Here is a 25,871-nt window from a genome sequence, read left to right on the forward strand (position 1 = left end):
AATTGTTAGATCTTGTTGATTGATAGACCCCTTAATTGTGTTATAATGCCCTTCTTTATCTCTTATTACAGTCTTTGTTTTAAAATCTAGTTTGTAGGGGGGCACCTTGGTGGCTCAGTTGGTTAAGCGTCAGACTTTGGCTCAGGTCATCATCTCATGATATGTGAGTTCTAGCCCTGCATCGGGTTCTCTGCTCTCAATGCAGAGACGCTTCAGAACCTCTGTCTGTCTCTTTCTCTCTGCTCTTCCCCAGCTCTCACATGTGCACTCTCTCAAAAATAAACAAATATTAAATAAACATTAAAAAAATCTAGTTTGTCTTATATAAGTGTGGTTACTCCACATAAAAAAAAATTTAAAATGTATGGCTACTCCAGCTTTCTTTTGACCTTCATTAGCATGATAGATGCTTCTCCATCCCCTCACTTTCAATCTGCAGGTGTCTTTAGGTCTAAAATGAGTCATTCATAGGCAGCATACAGGGGCCTCTTGTTTTTTTTAAATCCATTCTGATACCGTATGTTGTTTGATTGGAGCATTTAGTCCATTTATATTCAGAGTGATTAATGAAAAATATGAATTTAGTGCTCTTGTGTTATTGTAGAATTGGTGATTTTGGTCATGCTCTCTGGTCCTTTCTAGTTTTTGTTGCTTTGTCTTTTTTTTTTTTTTCCCCCATTCAAAGAGTCTCCCTTAAAATTTCTTATAGGGTTTAATGGTCACAAACTTTTTTTGTTTTTGTTTGGGAAGCTCTTTATCTCTCCAGTTGGAATGACAGCCTTGATCTATAGAGTATGCTTGGCTGCATATTTTTCCCATTCAGCGCATTGAATATATCTTGCCATTCCTTTCTGGCCTGCTAAATTTCTGTGGACAGATGTGCTGCAAACCTGATCTGTCTTCCATTGTAGATTAAAAACTTTATTTCCCTTGCTGCTTTCAGGATTCTTTCCTTGTCTGTGTATTTTGTGAATTTGACTATGATATGCCTTGGTGGTGGTTGACTTTTGTTGAATTTAACAGGAGATCTCTGTGCTTCTTGGATTTTGATGTTTGTATCCTTCCTCAGATTAAGGAAGTTTTCAGTTCTAATTTGTTTACATAAGCCGCCTTCACCCTTTCTCTCTTTTTCTTCTGGGATTCCTATGTTATGAATATTATTATGTTTTATTAAATCAGTGAGTTCCCTAAGTCTGCCTTCATAATCCCTGACCTTTGTTTCCCTCTTCTTTTCAGGTTCATTATTTTTCAAATTTTATCTTCCATATCACTAATTTGCTCCTCTGCCTCATCTGTCCTTGTTTTTATGGCCTTCATTTGTGTTTGCATCTGGTTATAGCATTTTTAATTTTGGCCTGACTAGATACTAGTTCTTTTATCTCTGCAGAAAGGGATTATCTGGTGTCTTCTATGTTTTTTTCACACCCAACTAGTATCCTTATAATCGTTGTTTTAAATTCTAGTTCAGACATCTTACTTAAATCTACATTGATTAAATCCCTGGCCATCATTTCTCCTTTCTTTTGAGGTGAATTCCTCTGTCTTATTATTTTGGAGGAAGAAAAAAACAATGATAATACAATGAGATAAAAAATTTTAAAAATGAAATAAAGAATGCTAGAACCTATGTGTGTGTTTATAAAAAAAAAAAAAAAAAAAAAAATTTGGTCTTGAATCCAAGAAGTAAAAGAAGAGAAAAACAACAAAACAAATACAGAAACAACAACTGAAAAGTACAAACAAACAAAGAACCCAAATGAAGCTAGATCCAGTTTCCTTTGCAGCACTCTATGGTCAGCAGACTAAACTTGTGGAAGGGATTGTGCTGGTGTTCTGAGGGAGGAGCCTGCTGCTCTGATTCTCAGGAGGACTTGCCTTAGTGGACATGTGCCTAGAGGGTGCAGGGGAGTGGAAGGTGTAACAGTTTTGTTTGGTGTAACAGTTTTATTCTCCACTTGGTGGTGCTGTTTATCTTACTAGGGTCAGTCAGTGTTGGTGGGCTAAAGGTGAAAATGGTTCATTCCCCGCCCCCCCCCCCCCCCCCCCCCCCCCCCCCCCCCCCCGTCTTCACAGTGGGAAGTTCACACCCTCACAGGTGTGTGATCAATCACCCCTCATGTGCGCCCCGTGTGTCCTCTGCTCCCATCAGCTCCCTGCCTTTTCCCTGTGTCCCAGCTGTCCACCTACCAGCTTTTCCAGAGCTTTATCTTAGGCACTGCTGTGTTTCAAAACCCTGCACTTCCAAGACCCCTGCGGTTTGGATCCACAGTGATCTGGGGGTGGGTCTCACTGTGCTGTGGCCAGGGCAGGCTTATCGCAGAAAATGATCATGTCACTGCGCAGCAGCTTCTCCCCCTTTCCCTCTCTCTTGTCCACGAAGATGGCTTCCTCACCTCTGCAGCATCTAAGCTCTTTTCTCCCCCAGTGTACCTCTCTGTACTATGTACCTGCCACATTCTTTCTTTCAAATGATGCAGATTGTTCTGTTAATCCTCAAATTGGTTTCCTAGGTGTTCAAAATGGTTTGATGTTGATCCATCTCTGTTCAAGGGAGGAGGCAAACCCAAGGTCCCCTTACTACTATGTCATCTTAACTCCTCCCTGCCCCATTTTATTTCTAAAGTACTCTCTACACCCAATGTGAGGTTTGAATTTATGACCCCAATATGAAGAGTTGCATGCAACACTGACTGAGCCAGCCAGGCACCCCCATGCCTTTTTAAATTATAAAGTAGATTTATCTCTAGCCTCCTTGAAATGTGAAGATCATTCCAGTAGTATCCCTGGAGTAAATTTGTCTCTTGGATTTGTAATCTATTCTATCTTATATGAATTATGAATGCAAGTAAACTCCCAATTAATTCGGTAAATATACTACCTAGTCAGATTTTCCCAGTGGTCAGAATTATGAAATAGTATAATATACTTAGCATGATATTAGATAGAATTTAAATCTTGCTTCAGTTCTCAGAAGGCTCCTTGAAGGTATGTGGTTATGCTTGTGTGTATGTGAGAGAGAGAGATATGGACAGAGAATGAGTGTATGTGTATACACCTGGATTGCCTGCTATAGAAGATGAGCATTTCTGTGCTTAAAATCCTTTTGCTTTATGGAGTGAAATGTCATACCTTCCTCTAATTAATAAAAATGAGTAACAATTAGTAGAATTTCTTGTATATGACACAAAAATTAATATATTACGATTGTAAGCTCTAGCTTTAAAAAATTTGGCACTTGGGTCGCTCAGTCAGTTAAGCATCCAGGTCTTGATTTCAGCTCAGGTCATGATCTCAGAGTTCATGGAATCGAGCCCTGCACTGGGATCTGTGCTGACAGCATGGAGCCTGCTTGGGATTCTCTCTCCCCCTCTCTCTACCTCTCCCTCACTCTTTCTCTCAAAATAAACACATGAACTTAAAAAAGAAAAAAGAGAATACTAAGGGGTGCCTGGGTGGCTCAGTTGGTTGCACGGCCAACTTTGGCTCAGGTCATGATCTCATGGTTCCTGGGTTTGAGCCCTGTTGCGGGCTCTGTGCTGACAGCTCAGAGCCTAGAGCCTGCTTTGGATTCTGTGTATCCTTCTCTCTCTGCCTCTCCCCTGTTTGGCTCTGTCTCCGCCTGTCTCTCAAAAATGAATAAATGTTAAAAAAAAAAAAAAAGGGGGGGGGAGAAATTTATAGAATATCATTTTTTTGAGAGAGAGAGAGAAAGAGAATGTGTGCATGCATCAGTGGGGGAGGGACAGAGTGGGGGGGAGAGAGAATCCCAAGCAGGCTCCCAAGCAGTGCACAGCCTGATATGGGGCTCGAACCCACAAACTGTGAGATCATGACTTGAGCCAAAATCAAGAGTTGGACGCCCAACCAACTGAACCACCCACGCACCCCTAGAATATCATTTTTTTTTGTTTATGTTGAAAGAGCAAGAGAGAAAACATGAGTGGGGGATGGGCAGAGAGAGAGAGGTAGTGCAGAGCCCAGTGCAGGTCTTGAACTCGTGAACCATGAGATCATGAACTGAGCCAAATCAGATGCATAACCAACTGAGCCACCCAGTTGGCCCTGGAATATAATTTTGAAGGACTAGGCAAATCACTGAGTTCTTTAAAGGTCTTTTTTTCCCCTTTCTTTTCTTTTTCTTTCTTTCTTTTTTTCTCTTTCTTTCTTTCTTTCTTTCTCTCTCTCTCTCTCTCTCTCTCTTTTTCTTTCTCTGTCTCTCTCTGTCTCTCTCTGTCTCTCTCTCTCTCTCTCTTTTGAGAGAGACAGACAGACAGATGGAGAGAGAGAATCTTTAGCAAGCTCCATGCCCAATGCAGGGTTTAGGGCTCCATCCCATGACCGTGAGATCATGACCTAACCAAAATCAAGAGTAGGTCAGTCAACCAACTAATCTACCTTGGGGTACCACGTCTGTCTTTCTTACAAGATTATGCTTGTTTTCTGGGAAGTTAGGAATGAGGGTGTCAAACAAGAAAATGTATTAAAATTGCTGTGAGATTTGAAGTTGAAAATAAAATTGCTTTACAAGTATTATAGTGCATCTCAGAGGCGCAAAGGGATGATTATTTTCTTGTAGATACATTCCAATCCTTTGGACTTTTAATAAATTGTTTCTTATAATACCATTTAGCAAACTTGTTTAGAAAGAGTTAAAAGGTAAGATTATGAGGTGTTGGGTTAAGACAGTAGTGGAAGGGATAGTTAGGAGAAGAAGGAAAGAAGATGTTAAAGAGGTAGACTTTTCTTACATGATTGGAGAGGTGTTACACTATTTACTAGGATACCGGACATAATAAGGTCAGTTGTAGACAAGCTTATATTTGGGGTTCTTACAGGACTAGTAGGAAGAGAGGTACAGAAGATGGTTAGGAACTTAAACGTGGCACTCAGGAAAGAAGTCTGGATTGGAGAAGTATTTTGATCAGTTTGAGCTGTAGGTGTAGATGAGAAGTCTTAGGGAGAGAGTAAATTGGGGAAAGGGCCTGGGGTAAAGCCTGGAGAGCACCAGCATTTAAAGTGGGACAGAGGGAGTGAAAAAGAAATGAACAGAGAGATAGAGAAATAGGACATAGTGGTGTCCTGGAAGCTGAGAGAGAACTGGGGCTTCAAGAAGAAAGAGGGCAAGTGATGTCACATTTCTCACTGGTTGCCTCTCTCTCAAGATTATAAACCATATTCATTCCCTTTCTCAGTTGCAATGTTGTGAAAATGAGACCATGCGTTCCTTTCTTTATACATGTAGTATGCAAAGTTAGCTATGAGTGGTTTATTCAAGTCTCTTCCTGTGGCTATGACATATAAACCTAGCAATCCTACTTTCTTCTGACCTCCAATTGCCAGTAATAATCACTTACTATTATAACTCTTCACAGTATGTGAAACCTAGCCATCAGCAGCCTCTCATCAGCATAACTAGCTTTATTCTTATGTGTTTATTTTCAAATTTCCCCTGCACTTCCTCTTTCAACCTTTCTGCTATACTGTGAATTTTTTTCATCTCCCACCTGGAGATGCTGTGAAGTTTGCTGTCTCCTCTGTTACCCATGGATTTTATTAGCTACGTTTTCCTCTTTTCTGCTCTTATTCCTTATTCATCCTACCCTGTTCTTTTGTCACTGGCGGCTCCATTGCTGGTCTCTTGTCTCTCTTTCTCTTTTTTCCTGATGTATTATGTGTCAGTATCTAATACTCATTTTTGTATTTCTCATTATTTATCTTTAATATTTCTGTATCTTATTTCCAGGACTAGATTATTCATTAAAGGGAAATTAGGGAGGGCATCTTTACTTAGAATTTGTTTAGCCCAAAATCTTATATACAGGTATGCACATATACTGTTGATTAATTAATAGAGAAAAGAAGCTCCCCCAGAGCTCTGGGGACAAGGCATAAACAGAGCTCTCAGACTTCTTTTAGTTGGGTCTGCTGAACACACATAGGTGAGATAAGAAACTTATTGTAGAAGATATCCTCATTGTTTGAGTTTTCTTCCCCAGGTTTCCTTGCAGAAAAGATTTTTTTTCTTTATCCAAGTTAATCTGTAAAGACCTCTATTTTTTTCATCAATTGGATTGAGATGTTGTTTAGGACTTGCATTAGGAACATTACGAATGTATCCCCGTGCAGTTTTTCTTTTCCAGATTAAAGAGATGTGGGGTTGTCATGTTTCTTTTCTAAGGCTAATCGATTATTTAGGCTGAATGAAGCTGTGTGACAGAAAGCTTAGTTTTACCACACTGTGAACACCTTAACTGAGTGGGTGAGTTTAGTCACCTACTTTGTGACTTTGAATAGCTCTACAGTTAGCTTGGAAGGTTTTAGAGACAGGAATTGGGTCCTGTATTGTGTGTCTTGCCCATAGCACCAAATCATATGTATTATATGTGCTCAGGAAGCATTAATTAAATAGACAAATGAACTCATTAGTACATTGTTCTATTGTATTTATGTAAAGGTAAATTTTCTTTGCTTCACTTGTTTTCAACACACTTGATGAGAATTCTGTGGTTGTAATACCACATCCTAAACATGTGAATCTGAGAACATGTATCTTTAGAACACAGAAACCAAGCTTTCTCTGAAGTGTGAACTTGAAACTTTAGGTGAGGAATAGCTATTGTCTTCTTGAGAATACCTTTCTGCTTTTTCCTCTAGAATTGGCCTTTTCTCATCTTTCTTACATTTCCTTTCAAATAATCCTGTATTTCAATAAGCGCTTTTTGGAGAATGTTTTTAGCATTAATGTAAGTGGTTGTTCCACTTTAAGACTATAATTTGAGTTAGCCCTTCTAAGTTGATAATCTACCATGTATGATGCTGTTTTTGCTTACTGGTTATGTGGTTCTTTCTGGAATGATTTCTTTTCGAAAAAATATTTTCCTAGTTATTATAGGAAAATCACTGTGTCAGTCACTATCCTGTGATAAACATTTTGTTTATATGTAACATTGTCTACTTTAACTGATAATGACCAGTGGGTTCTCCAGGGGCCGAGTGATGTGAACTGGCACACTCTAGTGTCCCTTACCTGCCTCTGACCACAAGGACCCATCACAATTAGATATTCTCAGGGGCCCTTTTGCTTCTGCTTAGAATCCCTTTCATAAATTTTGTTAAGAAGCTTTGATTTTTCCTAAGTTTCCTGCATATAGTTTGTAAGTGTAAGTTGAGGGCAGTGTTACTATTCATAATAAAACTGTTTAGTATGTAGAGACTGTAAGCATGCAGACCTGGCATTAATGACCTCCTTACTTACCTTAATTTTTTTGTGTGTGAAAATGCATTAATCTAACCATGTTTGTAGCTCCAGAGGAGAGGGAACAGATGGACAAAGCTTTTTGTTATGGATACTTACATAGTTTTCTAGGAACCTAAAGAATGGTTGTAGCGTTCTGGGACATTTTGATTTTCCCTGATGATAGGATCCTGGTGAGAAAGTATTTAAGGTTTAGCAAAACCTTGAATATAGTAGATATATGATTCATATAATCTGGCTTTTTTTTTTTTTAAGTAACCTCTACACCTAACACGGGGCTCAAACTCACAACCCCTATATCAGGAGTCACATGCTTTTCCTGAGCCAGCCAGGCACCGCTGTCTGGCTTTCTTTAAAGGGCTTTCTTCTTTCCTTTAGTGAGATTAGTCGCCTGGACCTGGGTCTGAGTGTGGAGGTATGGAACAAAGGACTGATCTGGGACACCATGGTGGGGACCGTGTGGATTGCACTGAAGACGGTTCGTCAGTCGGATGAGGTCAGTCAATGCATTGCCCATTTGGAGGTACATTTCTAGCCCGTGCTTATCTCCATTCTACCTCCATTCAGCTAATACTCATCCATGTATCCATGCATCTCAGATTGCTCTGTCCTCCACCCCCCCCCCCCCCCCTTCTAATTGGTGAGCACTATCCTGGGATCAGTCTCATTAAACTTCCTGAGCCTGGGTCCTGAACTCTGCTTTAATTCTTTAAGTCACTGGTTCCCAGGGAACTGGTTTCAGTCGTCCATCTTCTACATGTAAAAGAGTTTAAGGAATTACCATGCGTGGCAATTTTCATTCATACTGTCTCTATACATTATTTCCAAGACTAGTTTTCTACCTCATTTCTCCATAGACACACTCACTTTGAACCTAGGAGAATATGTATTGTATTCCTGTTTAGCTTTAACCTTGACAATGTTTTCTCTGGGAGTAGGGATAATACAGGTGTGCCTCTCTTTCCTAAATTCTTTTAGTTCTGGCTAAGTCTCTACTTCCCCAGGCAGACTAGAAGTTCATTTTTATTGTGGCCCCAGTTCAGGTCTACTTTAACTAGCAATGTGAGTAGCTCTCTACTGATTAGAAGTGGTAACACATTTTAAGTGATACACTCATTAAAAATTGTGCAGATTAAATAATGATCCATGGATATGTTTGGTTTTTGAGTGTGGTACTCTGGACTTCTATCTGCAGTGGGCTTGCAGAGAGCTGAGCACAGTGAAAGCTTCCTTCCACCAAAGAAGGAGAATGGCAGCCACATGCAGCAGAGGCAGGTTGTGATGGTGGTGTGTTTGCCTCATCAGGATGTGAGTGGTCCTCAGGAACTCTCCAACAAGGATATTTAGAGAAAACACCAGCTCTTAAACCAGGAGGAGGAGAGCCATGAAAGGAGTAAAGTTTAATCTCAGATCTCTGTTTGCTAGGAAGGGCCTGGAGAGTGGTCCACGTTGGAGGCAGAGACACTGATGAAAGATGATGAGATATGTGGAACTAAAAACCCAACTCCTCATAAGATTTTGCTTGATACAAGATTTGAGCTGCCTTTTGGTGAGTCTGTCAGATTAGACATTAAAAACCATTTAACACTTTTTAATGTATTATTAACCATTGTTTGCTTGTCTCATTACTGTATTTTTTGCCTTGTCTGCTATCTCTTTTGAGGGCAATCTGTCTTCTACCTTATTCCCTATAACATCTAGTCTAGGAATGGTGCAGACTCTAGAATGGTGCTCATTAAAGAATCCACAGTAAATGCACTAAATTTTCTGTGACTGTTCATTTTAATGACTTAGGAAATATTTGCTTGTTCGAGAACATCAATGACTTATTCTTTTGACAATTTAACATACATTAGTTTGAAGTGAATATATGCCTTATGATTTATCAATTTAAACATTGAAGTAGCATTGATAGAAAAGCTATTTAAAAATAAATTTTAGGAGTGCCTGGGTGACTCACTTGGGTGACTCACTGATTTCGGCACAGGTCATGATCTTGCATTTTATGGGTGTGAGCCCCATGTTGGGCTCTGTGCTTCCAGCTCAGAGCCTCGAGCCTGCTTCAGATTCTGTGTCTCCCTCTCTCTCTGCCCCTCCCCTGCTCGTGTTCTGTCTCTCTCCCTCAAAAATAAATGTTAAAAAAAAATACAAATAATTTTTAAAATAGGAAAAATACATGTTAATAGCAAAAAATAAGTTTTTTATATATACAGTTTTGCTGGGGAGTGGATTTCTGGGCTCCTCACACTGTCAGTCCATCCCTCATTGCGTTTTATGTAACTTATTCATTTTTATTTTAAGTAGGCTCCCTGCCCAATGTGGGGCTTGAACTGAGAACCCTGAGATCAAGGGTTGTATGCTCTGCAGACTGAACCAGCCAGGTGCCCCTGACTCATTGTATTTTAAAGAGACCTTCTTCTCTTTCAACACTGCAACACGTATGTTGTCATTGGTGGCGGTGTACATTTCTGTCTAGATTTTGAGTTTCATGAGGGGTCTTGTGTACTTTTTTTTGGTAACTGTAGAGTTTGCTTGGCACATGATAGGTGTCTGATAAATGTTTTTTTGAATAAATGTGAAGGTAAAATCTCAGATAAGTCTGTCTTTGATGTGAGTTAACGCGAATGTGCTAAGCTTGTGCCTCTGTAATAACCACATTTGGGATACAGTATTAAAAGCTTAATAAAGAGTCCTTTTTTTTTTTTTTTAAAGATGTTTATTCATTTTGAGAGAGTGCAGAGAGAAGGGGAGGGAGAGAATGCGAAGTAGGCTTCACACTGTCAGTGCAGACTCCAACGTGGGGCTCAAACTCACAAAACTCTGAGATCATGACCTGAGCTGAAACTAAGAGTCTGAAGCTTAACCAGCTGAGCCACCCAGGCGCCCCTGGAGGGTCCTTCTAAGGAAGAATTTTAGCATACAGAATACCATATTGTGGCAAAGGAATTTTCTTTTGGGTATTCAGAAACCCGTGAAATATTCTGTTCAGTTATGTACTATTATCTTTTAAAAATAGTAATATGTGGGGCGCCTGGGTGGTTCAGTTGGTTAAATGTCTGACTGTTGATTTCAGCTCAGATCATGATCTCATGGTTCACGGGTTTAGGCCCCATTTTGGGCTCTGTGCTGACAGAGTGGGATTCCCTCTCTCCCTCTCTCTCTACCCCTCCCCTGTGTACTCTCTTTCTCTCTCTCTCTCTGAATAAACACAAAATACTAACATGTTTTTTTATGATGTGGAAAGTTCAGAAAATACAGGTTTGCAAAAGGGACATTAAAATTTCTAATCTCTTTTTTACGTGTTGAGATGTTTTCTTTTATTTTTTTATGCACATAATATAGTTTTTCCTATAAAATAGCACTGTATATATTACATTCTGACCTGTTTCACTAATTACATAAATAAATGCATATAAAATAAATGCTATTCCTTTATAATTTCCATGGTTGATTTTTTATTGTGTGAATACACAATGATAATAAGAGTAGCATTTGTTGACTAATTACTGTGTGTCAGTGGGTATATCACTAAGCATTTTTGCATATTTCCTCGTATAATATTCATCATTTAAATCCTTCGAGGTGGACCTAACTATTGTCTCCTTTTTAGAGATAAGGAAGCTGAGGCAGAGAGTATTTAAGTCTTTTGCCCAAGGTCACATAGCTAGTAAGTAGTAAAGCTAGAATTTAAACTCCACTGATTTGGCTTTGGAACCTGGGCTTTTAATTTAAACTATAATACATTTAACCATTCCTCTTGGTGGGTATTTTAATTTTTCAAAGTTTGTGCTGTTATAAACAGTAGTGCAAGAAACATCCTTGTAGCTCTATGTTTTTTAAAAACTATCTTGTGGGTGAGGCAGTGCACAGTGGTTTAAAAGTTACCTGTTGAAAATTGAGTCTTTGTCACAAATATGTTCTTTTACTTACAGACTACCATGATTAGTACTTTCTTGTGTATCTTTCCAGAGCCAGTCTTTGAATATATAAGTATATATATAAATGTCAACCTCTTTTAAAAATACAAATAGTAGGGGTCACCTGGGTGGCTCAGTTGGTTAAGTGTCCAACTTCGGCTCAGGTCATGATCTTGTGGTTCGTGAGTTCAAGCCCCGCATCATGCTATCTGCTAACAGCTCAAAGCCTGGAGCCTGCTTCACATTCTGTCTCCCTCTCTCTCTGCCCCTCCCCTGCTCGCACTCTGTCTGTCTCTCTCTCTTTCTCTCTCAAAAGTAAATAAATATTTTAAAAAATAGGATTTTCTAACACATTTGCTACACCTTGCTGTTATCCACTTAACAATGTACCTTGGTGAATCATTCTACATCAGAACATATAAATAGCTCTTCCTCCCCTCTCATTTCTTTTTAACAAGTGTGGAGTACACCATTTTATGGATGAGGAAGAACTATATAAGTTAGGTTGTAGATTACTTGAAGGTTTTATTATAAAACTTTAAAATGTTGCCACCAGTTGCTGAAGAGCTGTTTCAGGGGAAGGAGGTGAACGTTTGAACCAGAGGGACAAAGGAGAAAGACCTGGATTTGATTTCTTCATGTGGACTACTGAAGAATATATCTGTTTAAATGTCTCCAAAGTTGATCTGATCCATATATTGCCTATGTTTTCTCTTTTGTGTTAGATATACAGATGTACTTGATGTTTTTATTTTATTTTTTAAATTTATTTATTTTTTTGTTTTTAAGTTTATTTATTCTTGAGAGATAGAGACAGAGCATGAGCAGGGGAAGGGGTGGGGGGAGACACAGAATTCGAAGCAGGCTCCAGGCTTTGAGCTGTCAGCACAGAGCCCAACGTGGGGCTCGAACCCGCGAACCACGAGATCATGACCTGAGCCGAAGCCAGACGCTTAATCGACTGAGCCACCCAGGCGCCCCAATGTTTTTATTTTTATTATTATTTTTACTTAATGTTTTATTTTTTTTAAGTTTATTTACTTTTTGAGAGAGCGAGAGAGAGAGAGAGAGTGTGTGCAAGTGGGGGAGAGGCAGAGAGAGAGGGAGACTGAGGATCGGAAGCATGCTGCCCACTGACAGCAGAGAGCGCCGTGCAGGGCTTGAACTCCTGAACCAGGAAATCATGACCTAAGCCGAAGTTGGTCGCTTAACCAACCGAGCCACCCAGATGCCCCTTACTGATGTTTTTAAGAGATTTTTTTTTTGGAAGTTGTCACAGTCTTAATTGATTGGTTAATTGGTCAGTTTTAAATATATAGAAATGAGGATATAACCTTATTTTTTCTTCTTTTTAAAAAAACTTTATCTTGAGAGACTGTGTGCACACACGGCAGGGGGGGAGGGGCAGAGAGGGAAGGAGAGAATCTCAAGCATGCTCTGGGCTGTTAGCACACAGCCCAACTTGGAGCTTGATCCCACCAACCTGGAGATCATTACCTGAGCCAAAATCAAGAGTTGGTTGGCTGAGCCACCTAACTGACTAAGCCACCCAGGTGCCACTAGAGAGAGAATCTGAAGCAGCCTCCATGTACAGTGCAGAGCCTGAAGTGGAGCTTGATCCCTGACCCTGGGATCATGACCTAAGTAAAATCAAGAGTCAGATGCTCAACCAACTGAGCCACTTTGGCGCTCTTTCTCTTTTTTTGATAGTAGCCATCCTATTGGGTGTGAAGTGGGATCTTATTGTAGTCTTGATTTGTATTTTTCCTAATGATCAATAATGTTGAACATCTTTTCATGTGCTTATTGGTTATTTGTATATCATCTTTGGAGAAATGTCTATCAAGTCCTTTCTTGATTTTTGAATTGGGTTTTTGTTGTTCTTGAGTTTGAGTTCTCTATTCTGAGCGTTAATTCTTTATCAGATATATTTTGTAAATATTTTCTCTGTCTATGGGTTACCTTTTGATTCTGTTGATAGTGTCTTTTGATGCAGAATTTTTTTTTTTTTTTTTTTTTTTTTTTTTTTTTAATTTCATGAAGTCCATTTTGTCTGCTTTTTCTGTCATGGATTGTACCTTTGGTGTCCTCTCCAAGAGATCATTGCCAAATCCAACATCACTCAGCTTTTGCCCTATATTTTCTTCTTAGAATTTTATAGTTTTAGGTCTTCAGTTTAGGTCTTAATTCATTTTGAGTTAATTTTTTGTATGTGGTGTTAGGTAAATGTCCAACATTCTTTTGCATGTGGATATCTAGTTTTCCCAGCACGATTTGTTGAAAGATGCTTTTCCCTATTGAGTGTTTTTTTTTCTTTTAAGATTTTATTTAATCTCTATACCCAACATGGGGCTCAAACTCACAACCCTGTGATCAAGAGTCACATGCTCTTCTGACCTAGCCAGCCAGGTACTCCTGTTATTGAATGTTCATGGTATCCTTGTCAAAAAATCATTTGACTATATGTGAAGGTTTATTTCTGGGCTCCCTATTCTATTCCATTGTTCTATATGTCTGTGCCATGTTGTTTTGATTACTGTAGTTTTATAGTAAGTTTTGAAATTAGGAAATGTGAGTCTTCCAGTTTTGTTCTTCCTTTTCAAGATTGTTTTTGGCTATTTGGAGTTACTGGGATGCCCTATAAATTTTATTTATTTTTTTCCCTTATGAGTTTTAGAATGGGGTTTCTTATTTCTGCAAAAGAAATCATTGAGGTTTTGATAGTGATTGCATTCAATATGTAGATCACACTGGGTAGTATTGACATTTTGACAATAAGTCTTCTGATCCAGTGGGAATAATAGAATATTATTTTGTTTTCTGTGAAGATGCAAGATCATATTCGTGTCAAGAACCAAGCCCACCAGTAAAATTGTCCATCACTTTCTACCTTGATTATTTGTTGGAATAAAGGATTATTGGTGCATGATCAAATTATTAACCTCGTAATGTAATTTCTTCTTTTTCATGGTAGATATCCCAGAGGAGGAGGCCAGATACTGGACTTACAAATTGGAGCAAATCAATGTCTTGGGAGCTGACAGTGAGGTAGGAATTGCATTATTTACATTACAGAGATGGGAGAATATTTCTTTCCTTTTTTTTTTTTTTTATTTTTTTTTTAATTTTAGAGAGCGTAACTGGGGGAGAGGGACAAAAGGAGAAAGAGAGAATCTTAAGCAGGCTCCATACTCAGAATGGAGCCTAACATGGGGCTTGATCCCACAACCCTGGGATCGTGACCTGAAGTGAAATCAAGAATTGGATGCTCAACCGACTGAGCCCCCCAGGCACCCTGGGAAAAATTTCTTTATAGGACACTTTATAGTTTGTCAAGGGAAGAGGACCCAAGAGCGTGTTGAAGAATGAAAGAATTTAAGCTACATTAAAGAAACAAGGCAGCTGGAAGATCATTGGACATTTAGAAGGATCTATCTCCCACTTGTTCTATTTTTCTCATTGTTCCCCATTAATGGCTGAGTTGGCACTAGTCTGGCTCTAGACTTTTTGGGTGGGAGCTTATACTAGGGAAACTGTTCTCTTGTTACAGAGATGAGCAGAAGGCATTTCTTTTGCTAATTTCCAGATGTTTGGTATACAGTTGACTCTTGAACAGCAAGAGTTTGAACTATATGGGTCTAGTCATACACAGATTTTTTCTGATATAGTACTGTAAATGTAGTGTAATAATGCAAACGTATATGATTTTCTTAACATCTTTTTTCTCTAGTTTATTGTAAGAATACAGTATATAATACATATAACATACAAAACATGCATTGACTCCTTATCGGTAAGGCTCAACAGTAAGCTATTAGCAGTTAACTTTTGGGGGGAATCAAAAGTTATATGTGAACCTTTGCCTGTGTGGAAGGTAATGCCCCTAATCCCCCATTGTTCAAGAGTCAACTGTTAAGGGTGCCTTGGTGGCTCAGTTGGTTAAGCATTCAACTTCGGCTTAGGTTGTGATCTCATAGTTTGTGAGTTCAAGCCCTGTGTTGGGCTCTGTGTTGACAGGAGCCTGCTTGGGATTCTCTCTCTTTGTCCCTCCTTCCCTCCCTCCCTCTCTCTCTTTCTCTCAAATAAAATTTTAAAAAGTCAACTGTAAATTGTTATTTGTATGTTCTTTTTAGGGATGCTTAGACTATTACATTGCTTGGCCTTGTCTTATCTCCAGAGATAACTCTGGTGCACAAAAGGAAACACAGACAACTCAGTCTGGGCCATCAGGAATGGGGGATGTTTTTGTTATTGCTCGTGGAGGAAAAAGATAAGATTTTCATTTTTGGACATTTTGGGCTGTTACAAAATTGGTCTGATTATAAGGTAGAATTTGGAATGCCAACAGATATTTCAATGGAAATGTCTGGTAAGCAACTTCATGAAAGAATGAAAGAATATGAAGCTCAGGGTATTAGATAGGGTGAGGAGCTATTGGCATAGAGTTAGGATTCATGAACATAATAGTAGCATTTGAAGTCCCAGGAATAGAAGAACTCACTCATGTAAAGTAGGTAAAAAGTATTTTTAAAATTTTTTTATTTTAATATTTATTTTTGAGAGAGAGCGAGGGGGGGGGGGAGTACAGAGAGAGAGGGAGACACAGAATCTGAAGCAGGCTCCAAGCTCTGAGCTATCAACACCGAGCCCATTGTGGGGTTTGAACCACGCACAGACCGTGAGATCATGACCTGAGCCCAAGTGGGATGCTTAACCGACTGAGCCATCCAGGTGCCTCTGTAAAAAGTATTGAAGAATAACAAGGGGGAACATCAAATATAGAATATGGAAAAACCAGAGATGGTGAAGGAACTGAAGAGAGCAAGTAGAAAAAGAAAAAGGCTCTTGGAACAAAGGGTAAAAGGGTTTTAAGGCAGAAATTCTTGATACTGTCAGATGTTAATGAGAACAAAGATGATGAGTAATGGAGCTGTCACATTTGGCAATTACTGACCAATATTTGTGGATTAGTTCAGGATTCCAAAATGAAGTGTTTTGATGAGTGTATTAGTTTCCTAGGGCCTCCATAGCAAAGTGCTATTAACTAGGTGGTTTACAAAAACAGAAATTTATCCTCTCAATTCTGAAGGCTAGAATTCTGAAATGAAGCTATTGGCAGGGTCAGTTCCTGCTGAACGTTCTGAGGAACTGTTCCATGACTCTCTTCTGCCTTCTGGTGGTTTTCAGTAGTTCTTGCTGTTCCTTGGTTTGAAGACATTGTTCAAATTTCTGCCTGTTGCCACTACCTCCCTGTGTGTCTCTGTGTCTCCTCACAATATGTTCTCTTTGTGTGTCTCTGTCCAAATTTACATTTATCTTGTAAGGGCAATAGTCACTGAACTAATTTGATTACATCTGCAGAACCCCATTTACAAATAAGGTCACATGCATAGGTACTGGGGATTAGGACTTCAACATATTGTTTTGAGGAACACAGTTCAACCCGCAGTGAGTTAAATCACAGGTGAGAAAATGGAATTTGTGACAAGTGTCAGGGTTTTTTCTTAATTCACCTGAATCCTCTGTAGGCTGCCTACTATTTGAACTATATAATTCTTCTTATGCCCCAGCCAGTACCTCAACTTTTCTCTGTTAAAAGTTCCAATCCTGGGGCGCCTGGGTGGCTCAGTCGGTTAAGCGTCCGACTTCGGCTCAGGTCATGATCTCGCGGTTCGTGACTTCAAGCCCCGCGTCAGGCTCTGTGCTGACAGCTCAGAGCCTGGAGCCTGTTTCAGATTCTGTGTCTCCCTCTCTCTCTCTGACCCTCCCCCATTCATGCTCTGTCTCTCTCTGTCTCAAAAATAAATAAACGTTAAAAAAAAAAAAAATTAAAAAAAAAAAAGTTCCAATCTTTCTTCTCTCCTTGATACATGCCAAATCCACTCTGTCTTTTTCTCACTTTACCCTTTGTATTTTTTTGTTTTCCCATAGCCTGGGTGTAGAGTGGTATACATTTTCCAAACTCCTATCTTCTTTGTTTACTTAGTAAAGAAACAGATGGCTGGGCACCTGGCTGGCTCAGTTGGTAGAGCATGTGACTCCTGATTTCAAGGTCATGAGTTCAAGTTCCATACTGGGTGTAGAAATTACGTAAAAATAAAATCTGGAAAAACCAAAACATTGTGCTTTTGATTTTATAGGCTTTGCTGTGTGTCACTAGGCAGAATCAGATGAAGAGGTTAAAACAATAAAAAACCAAATGTAACTTCAGCAAATAGGGAGGAATTTTATAAGTTCTAAAAATGGTGGTTCTTGGCCTGTGGTTCTCAACTTCCTTTAAGATTTTTGCTTTTTGTTTCTATTCTAGGATTTGGAGTTCACTAAGTTTACTTCTTTCATCCCTCCCTATATCACCTGTTGTTAATATTTTTAATAACTGTGAAAATATAGTTCATAAAGCTCACACATTTAAAGTATAAAATATAGTATATTCAGAGTTGTACATACTTAGAACATTTGCATTACCCTGTAAAGAAATCTTATGCCCTTAGCCATCATACTCCCAATTCTCTCATCCTCCTTAGTCCTAGGCAAATATCTACTTTCTATCTCTATACATTGACTTATTGTGGACATTTCATATAATGGAATTATACAATATGTGGTTCTTTATGATTTTCTTCTTTCACTTAGCATAATATTTTCAAAATTTCTTCCATGTTGTGGCATGTACACACTATTTCATTCTGTTTCATTGTTGAATAATATTCCATTGTATGGTTATACTACATTTCATCCATTTATCAGTTGGTAGACAATTAGATTATTTCTACTGTTGTGGATAATGCTGCTATTAATATTGATGTACAAGTTTTTGTTTGGACATAGGTTTTCTCTTGGGTGTACACCTGGGAGTAGAATTGCTGGATCAGATGGTAACTATGATTAACTGTTTTAGAAATTGCCATACTTTTTCCCAAAGTGGCTGTACCATTGTACATTCCTACCAGCAGTGTATAAGGGTTCTGTTTTCTCCACATTCTCGCTAACACTTGTTGAATATGGCCATCCTAGTAAATGTGAAGTGCTATCTTATTGTGATTACTACTTTATTTAAAAATTTTGTTATTGAAATTTCCTAACATGAAAAGTAAGTAGAATTATTCCTCTTTTTGCTGTAGTGTTTTAAGACCAATCTCAGACATCATCTTGTCTCACAAATATGTGAATATTTGTACATCTTTAATAGATAATGCCTTTTTTTATGTAGATAAAAAAACCACATACCCTTCATCACATTTAACAATAATTTGTTTTTTAATGTTTTTATTTATTTTTGAGACAGAGAGAGACAGCATGAGCAGGGGAGGGGCAGAGAGAGAGGGAGACACAGAATCCGAGCAGACTCCAGGCTCTGAGCTGTCAGCACAGAGCCCGACACGGGGCTCGAACTCACAGACTGTGAGAACATTACCTGAGCTGAAGTCAGACGCTTGACCGATTGAGCCACCCAGGCGCCCCTAACAATAATCTCTTAATGTCATGTCCCACCTAGTAAGTTCAGATTTCCATTATTGTCTCAAAGATATATTTTCACAGTTGATTTGTTCAATTCAGGATCCAAACAAGTTGTTCACAGTTGGTTATTATGTCTAGTAAATAATTTTTATTCTGTAACTTTCCCCTTCCCTCATTTGTTTTATAGAATCCTGCATATTCTGGATTTGGCTGATTATATCCCCAGGGTTTTATTTACCATGTTCCTCTATCTCTGTTCTTTTAAACTAAAAATTATATCTAATAGTTCGAGGATTAGATTGAGACTTAGACTGAAGTTCTTTTTCGGTAGGGAGATGGTGTCTCATTTCACTTTAGTGATGTTAAAATTCAACAGTGGAGAGGCACTTACTACTTGCAGTTACTTTCACAATAAACATCATACATGTGAAAAAAATTCAACAGTGGGTTCAACTGGTGTCAGCCAGTTTTATCCATAATAAAGCTTTCCCACCAGTCTTCCCACTTGGTTTTAGCAGCAGATAATTATTATTTAATTAGGGCTTGTAAAATGATGATTTTCTAATTATATTACCCCTCCAACCTTTATTTACTATGATTTGTCTGTGAAAAAGGACTTTCTCTTACAGCTCTTTCATTCACTTGTAATAAAATCTGTACAAGAAAAACATTCTCTTTTGTTAATTTTCTTTTTAAAAAAATGGTTTTGTTTTTTTTTTTTTTTTTACTTTTTGAGAGAGAGGGAGAGAGACAGTGTGCGCGCGTGGGAGAGGCAGAGAGAGGGAGACACAGAATCCAAAGCAGGCTCCAGGCCCTGAGCTGTCAGCATAGAGCCCGATGTGGGGCTCAAACTCATGAACTGTGAGATGGTGATGCAAGCTGAAGTTGGGTCGGATACTCAACTAAGCCACCCAGGTGCCCCTCAGTTTTCAAAATAATAGGAAACTTCTCCAGGCAATGAATGTGTTTTCTTTTTTTAGTAGTGTATCATTATGAATTTATGGGTTTTGATATTATTGATTTGTTTCAATCCATTACAGTCATTATTCTTTTTGATACTAAAATCATCTCATCTTTCATTAGTGGTATCTCCTTCATGTTGGCTCCTGTGTACTTTTTTCTGTTTTTATCATGGAAAAATTTTAAGGAGACTTAAAAATAGAGGGAATAATAAAATGAAACCAGTACACCTATTCCCAAGATTCAGTAATTATCAAGATCTTGTCATATCATTTAAAAAACACAGTGTAGAGTCTTCTTAATTCTCCGGTGTGTATTTAACAGTTCCCATCCACTGGAACCCCTTGGGTCAGAAGTACTAAGTCAAGACTGGCTTAGGGATCTACCACTTGACAGAGTTGGATTGTACCACTATTACTTTTCCTCCTCACGGACCATTAGGTTTTCACTATGATAAACGTATGCTGCAGTGAGCATTATTTCTGTATGTTTATGAATGAGGATTCTTTGGATATATATACCCAGGAAGTAGAATTGCTTGGTTGTGGGATATGCTCTGTTCAGCCTTACTAGATATTGCTCAATTGTTCTCCAAAATAATTGTACCAATTTATATTACATTTCCTGCTGCTTTGTATACTTACTGATACTTGCTACTACCAGATTAAAAGTATTTGCTAATCTAATGAGTGTAGAGTATTATTGTTTTAATTTGCATTTGTCTGTTTATTGGTGACATGCAGTCATTTATTCAACAAATAACTTACCAAACACTAAATACCAGTCACTGTTTTTAGATGTTTGGTAAACACCAGAGGTTGAACAAAGATCCCTGTTCTCATAGATCAAATAAGAGGAGATAGACAATAAGCAGGAAATGTAATAAATACAGTAAGTATTAAAGTGTTAGAAGTGCTGTAGTGAGGAAACCTATTTTCTTCATGTTGATTTTGCATTTCTTTTGTTAGTATCTATTTCTAATCATTGTGAATGGCATATTTAAAAATTACATTTTCTAATAGTTCATTGCTGTTATAAGGTAGTGCTTTGTTGTTCATATTTTTAGTATTCATCTTATACAGCAACTTTTAAAACTTTATTTTAATTCCAGTGTGATTAACATACAGCATTATGTTAGCCTCAGGGGTACAATATAGTGATTGAACAATTCTGTGTATTACTCAGTTCTCATCACGATAAATGTACATCTTAATCCCCTTCACCTAGTTCACCCCCCTCACCTCCCCCTCTGGTAACCACCCATTTTCTATATTTAAGAGTCTATTTTTTGTTGTTGTTGTTTTTTGTTTTGGTCTCTTGTTGTTAGTTTCTTAAATTCCACATATGATTGAAATTATATGGTATTTGTCTTTGACTTATTTCACTTAGCATTATACTCTGTAGCTCCATCCATGTTGTTCCAAATGACAAGATTTCATTCTTTTTTTGTAAATACCGAGTAGTGAAATTACTGGGTCATATGGTAGTTCTGTTTTTAGCTTTTTGGAGAGCCTCTATACTGTATTCCACAGTGGTTATACCAGTTTGCATTCTCACCAACAGTGCACAAGGGTTTCTTTTTCTCTACATCATCACCAACCCTTGTTGTGTCTTGTCTTTTTGGTTTTAGCCATTCTGACAGGTGTGAGGTGATATCTCATTGTGGTTTTGATTTGCATTTCCTTGATGATGCTCAAGTGATGTTGAGTATTTTTTCATGTGTCTGTTGGCCATCTTTATATTGTCTTTTTTGTTTGTTTTGAAATTTGAACTTTATTTTTATTTTTAATTTATTGTCAAGTTAGCTAACATGTAGTGTAGTCTTGGCTTCAGGAGTAGATTCCCATGATTCATCTCTTTCCTACAGCACTCAGTGCTCATCCCAACAAGTGTCCTCCTCAATGCCCATCACCCATTTTCCCCAACCCTCCATCCCTATCAACTCTCAGTTCTCTGTATTTAAGAGTCGCCTATGGTTTGCCTCCCTCTCTGTTTGTAACTTATTTTTCCTTCCCTTCCCCTATGGTCTTCTGTCAAGTTTCTCAAATTCCACATCTGAGTAAATTTGTATGATATTTGTCTTTCTCTGACTGACTTATTTCACTTAGCATAATGCCCTCCAGTTCCATCCACGTTGTTGTAAATGGCAAGATTTCATTCTTTTTCATTGCCGAGTGGTATTCTATTGTGTGTGTGTGTGTGTGTATATATATATATATATATATATATATATATATATATATATATATATATATATATATACCACGTCTTCTTTATCCATTTATCAATTGATGGACATTTGGGCTCTTACATAATTTGGCTGTTGTTGATAGTGCTGCTATAAACATTGGAGTACATGTGCCCCCACGAATCAGCACTCCTCTTTCCTTTGGGTAAATTCCTAGTAGTGCTATTGCTGGGTCATAGGGTAATCCTATTTTTAATTTTTTGAGGAACTTTCATATTGTTCTCCAGAGTGGCTGCACCAGTTTGCATTTCCACCAACAGTGCAAGAGGGTTCCCCTTTCTCCACATCTTCTGTTTTTGGATGAAAAGTTTTGAATATATCTGTTAAGTCCATCTGGTCCAATGTGTCATTTGGAACCATTGTTTCCTTATTGATCTTCTGCCTAGATGATATGTCCATTGATGTAAGTGGACTATTAAAGTCCCCTACAATGATGGTATTATTATCCATACATTTATTTATGTTTGTGATTAATTGATTTATATATTTGGGTGTTTCCACGTTGGGGGCATAAACATTTACAATTGTTAGCTCTTGTTGATGGATAGTTCCCTTAATTATGATAGAATGACCTTCTTCTTCTTCTCTTATTATAGTCTTTGGTTTAAAATCTAGTTTGTCTGATACAAGTATGGCTACTCTGGCTTTCTTTAGACAGCCATTAGCATGATAGATGGTTTTCCATCTCCTCATTTTTTTTTTAACTTTTAATTTTTTAAAAAAATTAATTTATTTTTTAATTTACATCCAAGTTAGCATATAGTGCAACAGTGATTTCAGGAGTAGATTCCTTAATGCACCTTACCCATTTAGCCCATCCCCCTTCCCACAACCTCTCCAGCAACCTTCTGTTTGTTCTCTATATTTAAGTCTCTTGGGATGCCTGGGTGGCTCAGTCTGTTAAGCATCCAACTTGAGCTCAGGTCATGATCTCATGGTTCATGAGTTTGAGCCCGCATCAGGTTCTGTGCTGAGAGCTCAGAGCCTGGAGCCTGCTTTGGATTTTGTGTCTCCCTCTCTCTCTGCCCCTCCCCCACTCGGTCTCTCTCTGTTTTTCAAAAATGAATAAATGTTAAAAAAAAAAAAAAGTCTCATGTTTTGTCTCCCTCCCTGTTTTTATATTATTTTTACTTCCCTTCCCTTATGCTCATGTTTTGTATCTTAAATTCCTCATATGAGTGAAATCATATGATATTTGTGTTTCTCTGACTAATTTCTCTTAGTATAATACCCTCTAGTTGCAAATGGCAAGATTTTATTCTTTTTAATCACCAGGTAGTATTCCATTTTATATATATATATATATATATACACACACATACATACATACATACCACATCTTCTTTATCCATTCATGCGTCAACCATCCCCTCACTTTCAATCTGCAGGTGTCCTCAGGTCTAAAATGAATCTCTTGTAGGCAGCCTATAGATGGATCTTGTTTTTATATCCATTTTCATACCCTGTGTCTTTTGACTGGGGCATTTAGTCCATTTACATTCAGAGTGGTTATTGAAAGATGGGGTTTAGTGTCATTGTGTTATTGGTAGATTCTTGCTTGTGGTGATGTCTCTGGTTCTTTGTAGTCTTTGCTGCTTTCCACTCCCAGAGCCTCCCTTAGGATCTCCTGCAGGGCTGGTTTAGTGGTCATGACCTCTTTTAGTTTTTGTTTGTCTGGAAAAGCCTTTATCTTTCCTTCTATTCTGAATGACAGTCTTGCTGGATAAAGGATTCTTGACTGCATATTTTTCCTATTCAGCACGTTGAATATTTCCTGCCACTCCCTTCTGGCCTGCCAAATTTCAGTGGACAGGTCTGCTACTACCTTTATGTATCTACTCTTGTTGGTTAAGGCCCATTTGTCCCTAGCTACTTTCAGGATTCTCTTTATCTCTGCATTTTGCCAGTTTCACTATTATATGTCGTGGTATTGACCTGTTTTTGTTGATTTTGAAGGGAGTTCTCTTTGCCTCCTGAACTTGGATGTCTGTTTCCTTCCCCAGATTAGGGAAGTTCTCAGTTGTAATTTGTTCAAATAAACCTTCTGCCCCTTTCTCTGTCTCTTCTTTTTCTGGAACTCCTATGATATGGATATTATTTTGTTTCATTGAATCACTTAGGTCTCTAAGTCTCCCCTTGTGGACTAGTAATTTATTTTCCCTCTTTTTTTCAGCTTCATCATTTTCCATAATTTCATCTTCTATTTCATCTATTCTCTCCTCTGCTTCTTCCATCCTCGTCACTACATCTAGTTTATTTTGCATCTCATTTACAACATTTCTTAATTCATCATTATGACTATTTCTTAGGTCTTTGATCTCTGCAGCAGTTAGATTCTCTTCTGTCTTCTATGCTATTTTCAAGCCCAGCTATTAGTCTTATGACTATTATTCTAAATTCTTGTTCAGATATATCTGTTTTGAGCAATTCTCTGGCTGTCATTTCTTCCTGGAATTTCTTTTGAGGAGAATTCTTCCATTTAATCATTTTGGCTAGGTTTCTGTCTTTTATGTGTTTTAACAGTTTGTTGTGTGTCCTGCACCTGTAAGTACTACAATATTAAAAAACTTTGGTTCCAAGAAAGTTGCACACTCCTGAAAACTCTGATGTTTAGGCCCTAAGGCTGTTTGCAAAGTAGAAACTAGCTCTCTCCATATTTTTCATTCCCTAGTCTGTGGTCCAGAGTGGTTTTTCTCTTGTCCAAATACAATACTACAGTTCCACAGCCTCTCTTTTTCTTCCTTTTGTCACTCTGCAGAAGGGGTTCCCCCCACTCTGTTCCTATGCTGCCGGTTTTCTCTCTCCAAATTAGCAAACATGCACCTCAGTCCCACCAAGATGTCTTCCTCCACCTGAGTCTGTTCTCCAGGGAGGGTCCAAGTCAGGTCTGGGGGCTCCACTCAGCTACTATATGTCATCTTTGGAGAAATGTCTGTTGGTACTTTTTCCCAGTTTTTAATTGATTTTTTTTTTTTTTTTTTGGTGTTGAGGTGTAGAAGTTCTTTGTATGTTTTACATACTAACCTTACTGAATACATCATTTGCAAATATCTTCTCTTATTCAATAGGTTCATTTTGTTTTGTTGATTCTTTCCTTTGCCGTGTAGAAGCTTTTTATTATTTTTATTTTAAAAAAATATTATTTTTTTAAAATAAGCTCTTCAAACTCATGACCTCAAGGTCAAGAGTTGCATGCTCTAGCAACTGAGCCAACCAGGTGCTTTTTAATCACTTTAATACTTTTTAATCACTTTCTAATTCTTTATTTTTTAAAGCGTTTGAAATTTTATACATATTTTTATTAACAGAGTTTATTTTTTACAGGAGTTGTAGATTTATGGATATACTGAACATATAATACAGGGAGTTTTCTTATCACCTCTTCTCCACCCCCTCCCTGAAGTTTCCTGTTATTAACACATACATTAGTTACAATTAATGAACCAATTCTGATATGTTATTATAAACTTAAAAGTTAATGTTTTATTTATATTTATTAACTAAAAATAACATGAAAAAGCCACATTTTTTCCAGGTTTGCTTAGTTTTTACCTCAATGCCTTTTCTGTTTCAAGAGCCCACCCAGGACACTGTGTTAAATTCAATTATCATGTCTCCTTAGGCTGCTCTTGTCTGGGTCATTTTCTCAGACTTTGCTTGTTTTTGATGCTCCCTTATTTTAAAAAGTTTATTGCATAAAGCATCCAGTGTAGTATTTTTTTTTTTTAAGTTTATTTATATTGAGAGAGAGCATGTGTGTAAGTGGGGAGGGGCGGGGGGGGTGGGGAGAGAATCCCAAGCAGTTTCCGCGCTGTCCTGGTAGAACCTAATATAGGTCTCAATCTCATGAACTGTGAGATCATGACCTGAGCTCAAGTCAAGAGTTGGATGGTTAACCGATTGATCCACCCAGGTGCTCTCAGTATAATTTTTAATAGTTGTAGTGAAAGTGGGGAGCCTTGTCTTTTTCCTGACCATAAGGGGAATACTTCTTAAGTCCTGAAGTATGATGTTTGCCCTAAAGTTTGATAGG

At 38.0% G+C, this 25,871-nt stretch overlaps 1 protein-coding gene across 8 annotated transcripts in view; it reads left to right on the forward strand.

Annotated features, from left to right (window-relative positions):
* The window catches only part of UNC13B (unc-13 homolog B), a 252,575-nt gene that overhangs the window by 89,184 nt on the left and 137,520 nt on the right, over nucleotides 1–25,871 (forward strand). For all 8 annotated transcript variants that reach the window (XM_053908073.1, XM_053908071.1, XM_053908072.1 and 5 more), the window contains 3 exons: nucleotides 7,634–7,751; nucleotides 8,681–8,804; nucleotides 14,147–14,220. In XM_053908073.1, coding sequence (XP_053764048.1) covers nucleotides 7,634–7,751; nucleotides 8,681–8,804; nucleotides 14,147–14,220 — 316 coding nt within the window. The remainder of the gene's footprint in view (nucleotides 1–7,633; nucleotides 7,752–8,680; nucleotides 8,805–14,146; nucleotides 14,221–25,871) is intronic.

This window comes from Panthera pardus, unplaced genomic scaffold (assembly GCF_024362965.1).
Source record: "Panthera pardus isolate Hobbes unplaced genomic scaffold, ASM2436296v1 HiC_scaffold_20, whole genome shotgun sequence".
Taxonomy (NCBI): Eukaryota; Metazoa; Chordata; class Mammalia; order Carnivora; family Felidae; genus Panthera; species Panthera pardus.